The sequence below is a fragment of the Camelus bactrianus genome, chromosome 10 (assembly GCF_048773025.1).
Source record: "Camelus bactrianus isolate YW-2024 breed Bactrian camel chromosome 10, ASM4877302v1, whole genome shotgun sequence".
In the NCBI taxonomy this organism is placed as follows: domain Eukaryota; kingdom Metazoa; phylum Chordata; class Mammalia; order Artiodactyla; family Camelidae; genus Camelus; species Camelus bactrianus.
In genome coordinates, this window is record NC_133548.1 from 46,447,422 (window position 1) to 46,463,242 (window position 15,821).

The following is a 15,821-nucleotide window of genomic DNA, read 5'->3' on the forward strand; positions in this document are numbered from 1 at the left end:
CTGTGAAAGTTCTTAAACATATCTCCCTGTGCTTATATCTAAGGATTTCCATAGGGTATGAAACTAGGAGAGGAATTCCTAAGTCAAAGATATGCACGTGTTCCACTTTACCAAAGATTCTCCAAAGTAAATGGGTAAGTATACTCCACCTAGCAATGTGTGAGAGTTCCCTGTGTTCCACATTCTTACCAACACTTGGTATTAACAGTCTTTTAATTTTTATCGATCTGTTGGGTGTGAAATATCTCATTAAGATGTTAACTTTCATTTTCCTAATTACTAGCAAAGTTTATTATCATCTAACATGTTTACTAGTCAATCAAGTTTCTTCTATGAATTAACCCATGTTTCTGTTCAGTTTTGTGTCTTTTTCTTATAATCCTTTGATAGTTAACATACATTGCAAATATCTTCTCCCAGTCTAAAACTTTTTCACTTTGTTTTTGGTTGGCAGAAGTTTTAAATTTTAGTGTAGTCAATTTTTCCTTTATGTCGTTTGCTTATTATACCCATTTTAAGAAATCCTTCACTACTCTGAGGTCACATATATTCTCCTATTAAGATGTAGGATGAATAGCCATGATGTTTACAACTCACTTTCAAATGACTCAGCCAAAAAAAAAATTTTTTTTTAATTTTAAAGAGAAAAGTAAGAAATACAAATATGGCAAAATGTAAGTTTTTGATCTAGGCAGAGGTGGGTGTATGGGTGGAGTTCATTGTCCTTTTTTTAAAATTTTTCTGAATGTCTGAAATTCCTATTAAAAAGTTAGAGAGGAAAATATGTATTTACCTATTTTCTCAATACGTTCTTCTAAAAGATTTTACTCTCACGTTTAGATTTTTTTTCTTGAATTTATTTCCGTACATGGCACAAAGAAGGAAAATTTAATTATACTTTTCCCCATAGGATAACCAATTTCCCTAGCACTGTTTTCCCAACAAAATGCAACACTTGTTATTCATCAAGTTCCCGAATAAGCCTGAACCTCTTTGTGAGCTCTCTGTTATGTTTCAGTGGGTTTATCTGTCTATCCCAGAGGAAATATCACACTATCTCAGAGTAAATACCATAAGTAAATACCTTAAGTATGGTATTTACTCTGGGACAGACAAACCACAGCTTTATTGTAGTCAAGGTATCTGGTAGGGCTTTTTCTTCAAAACTGTCTTGCTATTTGTATTAGGTTCCTGTGGCTGTCCTAACAAATACCACTAACTTGGTGACTTAAAATAGAAGTTTATTCTCTCACAGTTCAACATCAGTTACACTAGGCCAAAATCAAGAACATTCCTCCAGAGGCTCTAGGGGAGAACACATTCCTTGCCTCTTCCGGTTTCTGGTGGCTCCTCTGCCTGCAGTGACATCATTCCAATTTCTGCCTCCACCTTCATATTGCCTTCTTTTATTCTGCATGTGTCATATCCCCCTCAGCCTCTCTTATAAGGATATTTTTGACTGGATTCAGGGCCCAACTGAATAATTCAAGATAATCTCCCTATGTAAGTATCTTTCTTAATCATAAACACAAAGACCATTTTTCCTTATAAAGTAACATTTACAGGTTCCAGGGATTAGGACCTGATATCGTCTGATTATTATTAGCCTTTTGCTCTTCCATACAAATTTTAGAATCAGCATGTTGAAATTCTGACTGGAATTACACTGAATCTATAGATTAGCTTGGGAAAAACTGATACTTTACAATGTTAAATCCATTTATGAATATAAAATCACTCTCCACTTATTTATTTTTTAATGTCCTTTAATTATGTTTTAGAATTTTTTCCTTAAAAGCCTTCCACACCTTTTATTAGATTTATTCCTGGATACCTTCCAGTATTATAAATTATGTATTTCAAAACTTAATCTTCTAACAGCTAAAGTACAGAAATGCAAGTGACTAATTTATATTGAATTTATATCTAGATATTCTGCTGAAATCTCTTTTTAATTCTAATAATTTGTCTGTAGATGCTCTTGAGTTTCCTATGTAAAAATCATATAATCTGTGAATCATTACAGTTTTGGTCCCTCATTTCCAAACTTTTATTTTCTTATCTTACAATGCTGGCTCAGGCCTCCACTACAATGCTGAAAACAGAGGTCTGATAGACCTAAGTTTTTAGTGCATATCTTTTACCAAATTAAGGAAGTTGTTTTCTGTATGTATTGTGTGAATTTTTTTATTATGAAAGCATTAAACAACATAAAACATCAGTGCAATGGATTATATTAATACACTTTTTGATGTTAGCATTTCCTTGAATTCCTGGGATAAACATATTCACGAAGAGTGTATTATTCTTTTACATAGTATCAGACTCTGTTCCAGGGTTCCTTTCTCAGAAAATGGCATCACCATAAATCCTGTTGCTCTACCCACAATCTCAGGAACCATCCTTGACTCACATTCAAAACATCACCAAATTCTGTCAGTTCTACCTCCTGAATCTCAAGTCTGTCTACTTCTCTCAATCTCTACTTTCACCTCTCCAATCCAAACATCCATAATCTCTCATACAGACTACTATTAGAGTCTGCTAATTGTTGTTGGTATTTACTTAAAAAAAAAAAAACAACTTCAGATATAATTCACATATCACACAATTCCCCTCTTAGTGTTCCCCAGTTAATGACCTTTAGTATATTCACAGAGCTGTGCCACCATCACCACAATCAAGTTTTAAATTTCATTATCAGCATTTGTCTCTCTCCAATTCATTTAGCACACTGCAGTAAGAGATCTTTCTGGAAAGAAAATCTTACTCAATCAGAGCAGGAGTGATTAAATGCTTATCGAATTAATTCTTATATGATGAACTACTTTCTTCAGGTCAAAGCTTATTTCCCTAGTCAAAACCATCTCAGAACATTAAAAGAGACTATAGATGATACATACCTAGAAAGTTGTGGGCGGTTAGTGCCAGCATTGAAGAGGGTGGGAGAAGCATGGGTAAACCACTTCTCAGAAAGAAGGTTGTAAGTTTCAATAGCAGCATCAATATCTTCTTTGTGAATCCCCACAGATACCCTCATCAACATATGCTGTGGTCTCTCAGCCACTAAAAGCAAAAGAGAAGTTTTCACATGATGGGACATGTCAGAAAAACTAGGCTGAGACATGTACTGGGGTCAAGAAAAGGAACACCAAAAGAGAATTAAAAATTTTTTACACCAATAAGCAAGACAACAATTCATAAACTAAAGTTAAAAATGTTATTAGCTCCAAGCTCTATTTTCAACACAATAAACAGAAAATATGACACACCAACATGTTCATGTCTCACCTTTTCCATTGATCTTCAACAAATAGGACCGCTCCAGTGTCTAGAAAAAGCAAAGCAACCAAAAGACTTGTAGAGCATAGTTTTTAAAGACACTATGGATATATCACTCACAATAAGGCAATCTATTTAAGCCTTCTCAGTTTTTAACATAATTTTAAATGAGAAGAACGGCATATTTAGTTTCACTAGCTTCAGTTTGGAACATTATTAATTGGCTATTTGTTTTGGAAAACACTGCCTGAAAATTTCTGGAAAAAGCCAGCTCTATATAAATGCATGTAATGCTAACAACAGATGCTGTGTTATTCATCACCATGTTGTAATAGTTAACATTTATGAAGTGCTTATAACAGGTTAGGCACTCATTTAAGCAACACACACATTTCACTTAATACTCAAGAAAATTTGTTATTGAAATTTTATTATTCCCATTCTAAAGATGAGGAAACTGAAGCACCAAGAGATTAAGTAACTTGCTAATAAGAAATGGAGTAGAGATTTGAATTCAGATGATCAGACATCAATATTGATATTCTCAATCACTACACAATACTGTTCACCAACACAAAAGTACCTAGAAAAGCACCTGGCACATACTAAGAATTCATTAAGTTGTAGCTTAAACAGTAGAATAATATGGAATTCTTCTGGCAAAGTATGTGCATAACTTCACATAAAATTTGGAAAACTTGAAAATTGTAAATGAATAAGCTATCCTTCTTTAATTCAAACCACTACCACCACCACCCTAACCCCGCTAATCCCTCAGGTCCATCCTAACTCCCAACAAATTACTACCTTCCTAATTGTATCACTAAAACATAAACAAAAACCTGTATTTTGTGATTGAAGGAGGAATTCCCACTTATTTGAAACCCATTATTTACCTTAAAGCCAAAGTAATTATAAGAGAAATCTCGGTCATAGATGATGGCAGAATTCAGGCGCTGATGGATGTAGGGGAAAAAAAAAGTAAGATAATTAGACTTATCTTCACAAAAGTCTGCTATATTTCATCCCTGATTCTAAAACTAAAATTGACAAAGGATACAAAAGAGATAATGCTAAGTATTATTGTTGTAAAACAGAAATCCATACCCAACGTTAAGGGAAAAAAATTATATAAATTGAGTATCCTAATTAGGTTTAAAAACATATATATTAAAAGACTAGAAGAAAACATATAAATATAAGTTGTATGTAACGAAAAATATAAATGTGACTTTCCAAACTTTCCTGATTATGTTTACAGTGCATCTCTAAAGAGGCAAAAAACATAAGCATAAAAGGGACTACATTATCATCCTTAAATATGCTTTTAGATTAGCTATTAATCCAAAAGTATTGGAACCACGCACTGACTAATACATATTTTTATTTTAAAAATTAGCCCATTTTAAACTGCACATAACTGTACAGGATAAACAATGACAAGGAGGAGGGTATAGCTCAAGTGGTAGAGCACATGCTTAGCATGCATGAGGTCCTGGGTTCAATTCCCAGTACCTGCATTAAAATAATTAAATAAATAACCTAATTACCTCCCTGTCAAAATCAAACAATGACAGAAGGTGGGATTACATTAACAGTAAGGCTCATCAAATCCATGGTCCTTTAACAGGTTCTAAACAAACTACTGCTAAGACAGTAAGATTTTATAGCAAAACTGGCCATTGTTACAGAGCTTCTGCGGCTATAAAGCCTTTTAGAAGAAAACAAAAGCAATTAGGTATGAATAATCATTTTGGATAGGGAAAATGGAGACAGTTTTTCAAAATAACTATCAGTGTTTCTGTATAGTGATCCATCCAAGGACTTGAAAATTCGATATGAAACTCTTCCCTTTCTCTTAAATTTTTAGTGGTAACTTTGTTGCCAAAAGCAGCTAGGGGCTTTGCCTAACGGAGAACTGAAATACTGGATGAATAATACTTATTTTTTAGATACAGATTTTTGCTGCCATTGTGTTATTTTTATTTTCCACTGTCTTCAAGATTATATATATATGAACAATATAAAAACAACTTCATTTTCTCTCAGTCTCTTTAACATAAGATACATATTTAGAGAGACAGCCAACTCATCATTCTATTACCTAAAGTTAAAACTGCTTTCTAATCTGTGCATATATCCATGGTAAATGAATCCTATGTGCAAAAGGGCTGGCTAGACTTACCCATCTTTTCCCTTCTATCTTCTGGGATGTAGTTAAGAAAGGGGTTGAAACCTAAGTGGATAATTTTTAAATTGCTGAGCAAGGAAATCTTGCAAAATTTTTACCTGAGCGACCTTATTGGAAGTCAGTTTGGCAATGTCTACTAAAATTCTGATTGTATATACTCTGGCTCAGCAATTCCACTTAAGGGATTTGTCTTACTGATATGCTCATCTACGAGCAAAGCACTACACCATATGATATTCATTGTAACAAAAGATGGAAAACAAGTATCATCAACTAAAGCAATTCTTACGTATACATATATGTATAATGATGATACATCTCTAGAATGGAATGCTATGCAGCTGTTAGACAGGATAGGGTAAATTCATAAATGCTAATATAGAACTACCCCTAAGATATACTCGTAAGTGAAAAAAGTGTCCACAAGAATATTATGCACAGTACATTACCACTAAGAAGAAAAATATATGTATTATAGAACAGCTCTGGAAAAATACATTTTAAGATGGTAAAACTTTGTTGTTTCTAGAAAGGAAAACCAGGATACAGAGAAGGAGAGAGAATTACTTTTTATGTATGCCTTTAGTAGTGTTTAAATTTTTTTAAATGTGCTTGTTACTTTAAAAAAAAAAGAATCTATAAAAATTTTTTCATCAGAAAAGCATTATACATACATCTTTATTGGCCAAAACAATATCCAGTGTTGGCTTGGCCACCATGGGAGAGTGTTTGCCATTATGTGGATTTATGTAGTTGAAGAGGTCTTCCATCACATCTAAAAACAATACAACAGAAAATTAAAATATCAAAATCACTTCATAGCTAATAGTTTAAAACAGTGGTTCTCAGGTTCTCAACTCTTTTTTTCATCCCAGCCCACCTCAATGCCTAGCATAGAAAGCGTTCAATAAACATATACATGTTAAATAAACATATATGGAAATATATATTTATTAGCTAAATAAGGAAACACTTCTTTGTTTGGAAACAATCTTCCAAAGTTAGAATGAGCATAGGCTCTTACAAGTTTGAAAAAGACTGCCAGATGATTCTGACACCTCGCCCCATTGAGAATTATTGGTTGAAAATAAAGAAAAAAAATTACAACCTCTTCTCAAGTTCTTTTATCCTAAAAAAACAAACTCGACTTAAAATTCAAAATCTATCAACCCAAGCACTTCACTTTTATAAACGCACATTTAGTTATAAACCCTCTCACTTTGCTCTTCTTCAAGACATCATAGCAGTATTTGGTCCTCTGCATTTACATATAATACACACACACACACACAGAGCTGGCATTTTGATAAAAATTGACTTGCATCCATATATTAATTTTGGGAGAACAGATATCTTTACAATAAACCTACTGAAGAGGGAGATATAACGTTTAAGGCCCCACCTAACATAATCTGGAATTGAAAGCCAAAAGATTTCTACTCTCGGTCTACCAGCTGACTTCTTAAATGCCACTTTTTATAAACAAATTATTTAACCTTCCTTTGCCCACATTCCTTGAGTTGTAAAATGGAGGTGACAGAATGAAGTGTTTGCTAATGGTGACAAAAGATTCACTGTAACATTTTGCTTAACCCAGAAATTATCAATAAATATTTTTCTTTTTTCCAACCCTGCCACCATCAAAAGCATGAAGATGGGCTTCAAAAAAAGAGAGAACAAAAAGATAAAGAAAAGTATCCACTGACTCTTCCATGCAGCAAGTCAGCAGCATGGAGAAACAGGAAGTTCTAGTCCCCACTCTGCACTTGCACATTTTGCATTTCTGAATAAGATGTAACTTTTCTTTTGACATTCAAGGTTTCATTCTAGTACCCTTATAAATTTTCTGAGAATACTAAATTCTTTCTAACTCTTTTCCTCTAGACTCACCACTGAACACTTTCTTTGTTTCTTTGTGCAAGTTAGAGACAGCAATCCTTGCTGCCAGGATGGCATAGTCAGGGTGCTTAGTAGTCAAGGTCGCAGCTGTTTCAGCAGCCAAAGTATCTAATTCCACAGTAGTGACCCCACTGTACAAGCCTTGGATTACTTTCATGGTGATCTGAGCCTGAAAAAGCAAAACCAAGAATTATTTGTGCTTTCCCAAGAACCAACAGCTTCCTTAAGAGAGCAATTAACAATCAAATTTATATCAAAATAAAACAGACAACTTCCTTTTTTGAAAAATTACCTTTTAGAATGGTGGGCTTAGAAAATTTAGTAATGAGAATTCATAAGCCAACAGAGCTGCTATATAACGCATACTACATATACAATGAAGAGATCATCACTAAAAATAAATACATAAAGTTTAAAAATCTAAGTAAAGCTTTTGCAAAGATTAACAGTCACACAGGGAAACAGCTGAAAACAGACCAATGATTCTTTAAGTATTTCCCCATCTTTCATTCAAATTCTCTCTACGTAATCAGGGTTGGAGCTACATACTTACCCATTTCCCCCAAATTCTATCTAAGGGCAAGTACAGGAAAGCAAATGAATCAAATTTGAATCATTCCAATGAAAGGAGATAAAGGTATAAGTTAGAGCTGGGGCTGAGTCATCAAGTAATTAACGACTACTCTTTCTTTAACACTCCACAAATTACCAAATATCTCAACTTTCATAATCTTCTGTGACATTTCACAATTACCTGTGAGATGGGTATAACTACCACTACCACGAGGAACCAAGGCTCAGGTCACTGGGACTTGCCCAAGGTTACTGTCTAAGTCTTCTCGCTCCATATCCCATTCAACTTCACTGCATATCACTGTATTCAAGACCATACAGTACAAGGTATCCTTTTTTAAAAAACACATAATGCACAAGTCAGGAAAGACAAATTCTAAGTTGTATATATGTTTGTGTTTACTGAATCTTTAAAAAAAAAAAAAAAGATTAATCCAACAGAAAACAAATGCTTTTCATAGTTGACCAAAAAACATGCCTCCCTCAAAAAAGTGTGTGTAACTAATAGTTTAAAATCTATTCCAGTTACATTTTAGACCTAAGCTCAGGTTGCTCCTGATCATTTTTTTCCCAGATCCAGCAGTCATGTTCAGTAAAGAGTGGTGAAGTCTTCTAAATAGTTTCCGGTGCTACATGCCAAGTAATCAGAACTCAGAATAAAATAGCATCTGTGTGCCAGCCATGCCCTTTCTAAAAGCATACAGACTTTTTCAACTAAATCTTCCCTAAAAAGCTCGAGTCAGCTCCAGCACCCTTGCACTCTGAAATTCAGTACTGCATTAGGCATCTAATTATATTTGTGTCAAGCGTTGTGGATATCACAAGAATAAGATACAGACCACCCACAACTCTAGGGGAGGACAGAAACATATAATTAATTTGTATGTTATGTGGTTAATGCTATGAGGCCAGCACAAGTGCTACAGTAGCACAGATAAAATACCTAAATAAGGATCGGGCAATATGGATGGGTTTAAAAAAAGGTTCTTAGAGACTCCATTTTACTAAGATCATTTTAAAAGCCATGTGGAAGATGTATCTGAAGACTGTAAGCTGAGAGGAAGACCAGGAGGACACTTTGGAGACCACTGCAGACAGCAGTCTAGATAAGGGATACTGAGGGTCTAGAGTAAAGGAGTTACAGAAGATAAGGAAAAAAGCAGCGAAACTTGTTTATGAACAGTTGGCTCTCCTTAATTCAAATGTTGGCCATGAAATCTACTTTATATTACTTTAATGTATTCTTTCTACATAGATAACAAAAAAGCAAATTTCAAACTAGAACTTCTACCCAAATGACCACAATTCCAAAATAAGCTTTACTATAGGCTTTTCCACTTACGAATAATTTACTCAAAGAAGTCTCTAACACGAAATGTTCACATCAAGTCTTCTTCTTTGCTCACTTTTATAGTTCTCTGAAAAGTCAGAACTCACAGCACAGAACAAAAATTTAGAAAAAAATGTTTTAAGCAATGAGTTCACATTTTATATTCAAGGCCATGAGCAAAATACCAAACCAAAATATTTACCAAGTAAGTGAAGGGCCAGAGATGAGACAAGTGAAAAAATGACGCAAGGAACCCAAGATACAAACCCTATTTACTTACAGGATCAACAAAGTCCATATTGAGTCCATAACAAAGCTTCTGGATTCGAGATGTAATTTTGTCAAACATAACTCGCTCTTGGCGGCCATCTGAAGAATCAAACCGTGTAACTCATGTTAGTACTTGTTAAGACAGCAACGTCAAAGAATCAAATGTAATCACAATGTAAGTTTCTTTTAATTGGCCAACATAAAACACTAAAAGATTCAGATCCCCATGAGATTCACCAAGAGATTTTTTTTATCTTCAAAAAGTAGGAATTCTGTACTGAAAGTCTTCCCTTACATTATACATCAGATGGATTCCTGCAATAATTTCCCAAATGATCTGTTTCCCCCCTTGTCCCACATGACAGACAGAATTATTCTTTACAAACTAATAATAAAAAAATAAAATAACCCAATCCAAAAATGGGCAGAAGACTTAAACAAGCAATTCTCCAATAAAGACAAACAAATGGCCAATAGGCACATGAGAAAATGCTCAATATCACTAATTATCAGATAAATGCAAATCAAAACTACAATGAGATGTCATCTCACACTAGTCAGAATGACCATCACTCAAAAGTCCACAAATGATAAATGCTGGAGAGGGTGGGGAGAAAAGGGAACCATCCTACACTTTTGGTGGGAATGTAGATTGGTGCAGCTGTTATGGAAAACAGTATGGAAATTCCACAAAAATAACAAAAATAGACTTACCATATGATCCAGCAATCCCACTCCTGGACATATATCCAGAGGGAACATTAATTCAAAAAGATATATGCACCCCAGCATTCACAGTAGCACTAATTTACAATAGCCAAGACATGGAAACAACCTAAATGCCCACCAACAGATGACTGAATAAAGAAGTTGTGGTATATTTATACAATGGAATACTACTCAGCCATAAAAAATAATAAAATAATTCCATTTGCAGCAACATAGATGAAACTGGAGACTGTCATTCTAAGTAAAATAAGCCAGAAAAAGAAAGAAAAATATCATATGCTATCACTTATATGTGGAATCTAAAAAAAAGACATAAATGAACTTACTTACAGAACAGAAACAGAGACATATAAAACAAACTTATGGTTACCAGTGGGGGAAGAGGGTGGGAAGGGATAAATTGGGAATTCAAGATTTGCAGATACTAATACATATAAAATAGATAAACACCAACTTCATACTGTATAGCACAGGGAACTATATTCAATATCTTATAACTTACAGTAAAAAATATGAAAATGAATAAATGTATGTTCATGTATGACTGAAGCATTATGCTGTACACCAGAAACTGACACAACAATGTAAACTGACTATACTTCAGTTAAAAATATATACATATAAATATAAAGAATTATTCTTTAAAACTTAGGTCAAAATCATGTCGTTACCCACCTCAAAACTCCCAACAGTAGTTTATCATCTCTTTCAGAATCAAAGTCAAAAATCATTAAAATAGTCCATAGACTCCTACACAACCTGCCCTGAGTGTCCCCTTCCCCTACAACTTCACCTCCTACTCTCCCACCTTCCTCGCTCACTCTACCCTGGCAACCCTGGCTCCTTGCTACCTACACCTCTTTTCGGTCTTTACTCAATGTCACTTTCTCAACGAGGCTTTCCCTGATCACCCTATTTTAAATTGCAATGCCCCAAACACAACCTTGCCCCTCTAATCCCCCTCTCCTTCTATGCTTTATTTTTCTCCATAGCACTATGATCATCTGACATAGTCTCTATTTTACTTATGTATGTTTATTGTGTGACTCCCCACCCATCCACTAGAATATAACTTCAAAAAAAGAAAAGATTTTATTTTTTTTAGTTTTCAAACTTTTATTTTTGAGCTACGTAATGCTTTTTTTTAACATTTTTTTTTACTGAGTTAGTCATTTTACAATGTTGTGTCAAATTCCAGTGTAGAGCACAATTTTTCAGTTATACATGAACATACATATACTCATTGTCACATTTTTTTTTCGCTGTGAGCTATCACAAGATCTTGTATATATTTCCTCGTGCTATACAGTATAATCTTGTTTATCTATTCTAATTTTGAAATCCCATTCTGTCCCTTCCCACCCCCCACCCCCTTGCCAACCACAAGTTTGTATTCTATGTCTATGAGTCTGTTTCTGTTTTGTATATATGTTTTGTGTGGGGTTTTTTTAGATTCCACATATAAGCAATCTCATATGGTATTTTTCTTTCTCTTTCTGGCTTACTTCCCTTAGAATGACATTCTCCAGGAACATCCATGTTGCTGCAAATGGCATTACATTGTCGGTTTTTATGGCTGAATAGTATTCCATGTATAAATATACCACCTCTTCTTTATCCAGTCATCTGTTGATGGACATTTAGGCTGTTTCCATGTCTTGGCTATTGTAAATAGTACTGCTATGAACATTAGGGTGCAGGTGTCTTTTTAAAGTAGGGCTCCTTCTGGATATATGCCCAGGAGCAGGATTCCTGGGTCATATGGTAAGTCTATTCCTGGTCTTTTGAGGAATCTCCATACTGTTTTCCACAGTGGCTACACCAAACTGCATCAAAAGGGAAAAGATTTTGTCATGTTTTATTTACCAATGTATTCCCAGAACAAGGACCAAGGCCTAGCACATAGAAGGTATTCAAATATTTATTGAATGCTAAATGATTTATAAACCTGTCTCCATTCTAACACCTTCATGATAATCTGGCTTACATATTCTCCTGGAGTAATTACTGATCGTGAATATACTTCACATCATGTAAAGAGGTACTTCTATTTGTAACTCAAGACAATCTTCCAGAGGTAATCTCTTAGTTTTTATTTTGGGGATATGAAAGCAAGTATGTGTAGAACTTATCTAGTTAGTCCTTTTATGATTTTGATCTTAGATCCTATTGCTCTTTGTTCTTCCAAACAAAAAGTCCTAGCTGGCCCAAGGTAAGTTCTCAAATGTCTGATGAAAAATAAATGAACAATAAGATACTACTACTAACCCGTCATCAATGGAACAAGTCAATTTTTCTTAAAACACTAATATATTAACTAAGATAGCCCTTGTCTTTCTGATTACCATTGTGATCTTTTCTAACCAGACTCACACATGCAGCGTTTAACTCTGGAATAGAGTAAACTGACAGGTCCACACTGGGACTGAGTCCTGAATGCTCTACCAACTGGTTAACTGGGCAGGCAGGTGACCATAAAGCAATATTAGCAAACTGAGAATTCTGCAGCTGCCAAAGTAATCAGGACACTGACAAAAAGTACAACAGTAAAAGTCTTAACTCACATCGGAAAGGCGAGGCACACTAAAGGGCTAAAGAACCAATGATCCACTGTTCTCTAGCCTATCATTCTACCCGGTCATTTTCCTATCATTCCACCTGGTCATTTTTCAACCCACATGCTGATTTCATCATATGACTAATCCCTATTCTTCCTTGCCTACATTATTATCCCCTTCTCTCAAACCTTAATATGGTCCCACATCTCTTCTACTGTTCCCTGTGATGTATTCAAAGTCCCAATGGGGCCTCCCACTCCCACATCCATCACTGTTTATTTATACCTTACTCTACTGAGAAGTCCCTCTTCCCCCCTTCTATACATCTAACTCCTACTCACTCTCCCAACTCTCACCACGTCCATGAAACCTGCCCCAACCACTGTAACTCACATTGATTTCTTCCTCCTATGAAATGCTCTAGAATACTAATTGTCTGATTTCCTCTTGGTTATAAGCTATCTTCTTTAATTTCTCTCTTCAGGAGGAGTTTGCTAATACTGTACCAAGAATGTGCCTCTTCTACAAGACACAAACTTTCTATTCCCTCTGCCCACAACGTGCAGCCCACAGATCTTCACATAGCTTGCTCTTAGTCATGGTCAGCTCTGCCCCGAGGATCCAATCCAAGATTATCTTCTCATTCATCTTTATCATATTACCCTGTTTTACTACCATTATCTCACTAATCACTACCTGAAATTAACTCATTCTTACACGTCAACTTATTTCTTGTATACACTTAACTACTCTTACCCACACCAGAATGTAAACCCCATGAGAAAAAGGATTTAGCTTGTTTTGCTGAGTGCCAAATCCCCAGTACCTAAAACAGTTCCTGGCACAAAAGAGGTGCTGAATAGTCAGCCCTCTGTATCTGCAGGTTCCACGTGTGCAAATTCAACCAGCCACGGGTCGTATATTATTTATGATCCACGGCTGGTTTAATACGTCAATGTGGAACTGGAATCCGCAGATGCAGAACCCGCAGATACCGAACCGGCAGATATCGTGGGCAAACTATGGGACTATGGGACTTGAGCATACACAGATTTTGGTATCCACAGAAGGTCCTGCAACAAAATGCCCCATAGATATCTACCAAGGGATGACTGTAAATACTTTCTGAATAATTGAATGAATGGGCTTCTATAGCCTGTACTTTACTTATGACAATATTTATCATATTTTATATTAACATTCTCGTTTATCTCTCTCAATTGATTGTAAGATCTTTGAAAGCAAGAACCATGTATGCCTACTCACCACTGTAACCTCAGTACCCAGTACAGCATCCACACAGAGTTGTAAAACAATACAATGGGCTATAAAGGGAATTAGAAAGGATGGGAGGGAGGGAGAAGAGGAGGAGCAATAGAGAAAGGATTTGGAACAGAAGTTATCAGAGTACAAATGGATACTTTAGAAGGTATTATTTTGCAAACTTTCATTTCAGTTTTATGTAAATACATACATATACATGCTGTGTATACTCAGTCATAATGTAAAATATAATTTTTACCGTGGGTTACAATCCAGTTTTGAAAACACAATACTGAATTTCAAAGCTCACTTTACAACTCAGCTACATTGCATTTATTCCAATGGTTCTGAACTTTTTCTTGTTTTATTTTAATCTCCTTGAGCAATACAATACTGTCCCAACAAGAAAAACAGCCCAAGATAGCAGATGAGAACAATTCATCTACTATTCCCTTCTGTTATGTAACAAATTTCATGTGGATTATTCCTACATCCCTAACAGTCCTAAGATTGTGGAAGATGGAGATACCTTCTCCCTCTATTATTTCCCTCAGAGTGCTTAGCAAGATATTAGCACATTCAGTAAGTACTTTAGGTTGACTGCTAGCTGCCCTCCTGAATAATTACATTAAAATTAACAAAAACTACAGGAGTTAGTATGCTACTACACTGTCATGCCAAAACAAGGGGGGCAGGAGGAAGGGGAACTAAGCACATTAAAAATCAAAAATGAAATAAAAAACAAAAACAAATCTGAGTACAATTTTGCAAATTAACAAGACTTGCTGAATTCTCACTGGCAGAATCTAGCAGTGAACCATCTTGATCAAATTACGTTCTCTGAAGGAATGAGAAACAAAGTAAGATCTGCCTTTTAGAGCTTATTGTAGGTGGTACTTTTTAAACTACAGTATTTGACAGTGGACCCATAAGGAGGTATCACTTCACATCAGTCAGAATGGCCTTCATAAAAAGTCTACAAACAATAAATGCTGGAGACGGTGCGGAGAAAAAGGAACCCTCCTACACTGTTGGTGGGAATGTAAATTGGTGCAGCCACTATGAAGGACAGTATGGAGGTTCTTTAAAAAACTAAAAATAGAGTTACCATATGATCCAGTAATCCCACTTCTGGGCATATATCTGAAGAAAACTCTAATTTGAAAAGATACATGCACCCCAATGTTCAAAGCAGCACTATTACAATAGCCAAGACATGGAAGCAACCTAAATGTCCATCGACAGATGATTGGATAAAGAAGTCATAGTATATATATACAATGGAATATAACTCAGCCATAAAAAAGAATGAAATAATGCCATTTGCAGCAACATGGATGGACCTAGGAATTATTACATTAAGTGAAGTCAGACAAAGACAAATATCATATATCAGTTATATGTGTAATCTTAAAAAATGATACAAATAAACCTATTTACAAAACAGAAATAGACTCACAGACATAGAAAATAAACTTATGGTTACCAAAGGGGGAAGATGGGGGGGGATAAATTAGGAGTTTGGGATTAACATATACACATTACTATATATAAAACAGATAATGAAGACCTACTGTATAGCACAAGAAACTATATTCAGTATCTTGTGATAACCTATAATGGAAAAGAATCTGAAAAAGGAAAAATATATGTAGAACTGAATTATTTTGCTGTACACCTGAAACTAGCATGACATTGTAAATTAACTATTAACTAAATCAATATT

The 15,821-nt window shown here is 35.0% G+C and overlaps 1 protein-coding gene across 1 annotated transcript in view; it reads right to left on the reverse strand.

The window, feature by feature from the left end:
* Window positions 1–15,821, reverse strand: part of RRM1 (ribonucleotide reductase catalytic subunit M1) — a 34,395-nt gene that overhangs the window by 17,047 nt on the left and 1,527 nt on the right. Inside the window, exons 2-7 of the mRNA XM_010973039.3 lie at window positions 9,556–9,644; window positions 7,364–7,541; window positions 6,148–6,248; window positions 4,179–4,238; window positions 3,292–3,331; window positions 2,904–3,066 (exon numbers count right to left, since the gene is read on the reverse strand). Coding sequence (XP_010971341.2) covers window positions 2,904–3,066; window positions 3,292–3,331; window positions 4,179–4,238; window positions 6,148–6,248; window positions 7,364–7,541; window positions 9,556–9,644 — 631 coding nt within the window. The remainder of the gene's footprint in view (window positions 1–2,903; window positions 3,067–3,291; window positions 3,332–4,178; window positions 4,239–6,147; window positions 6,249–7,363; window positions 7,542–9,555; window positions 9,645–15,821) is intronic.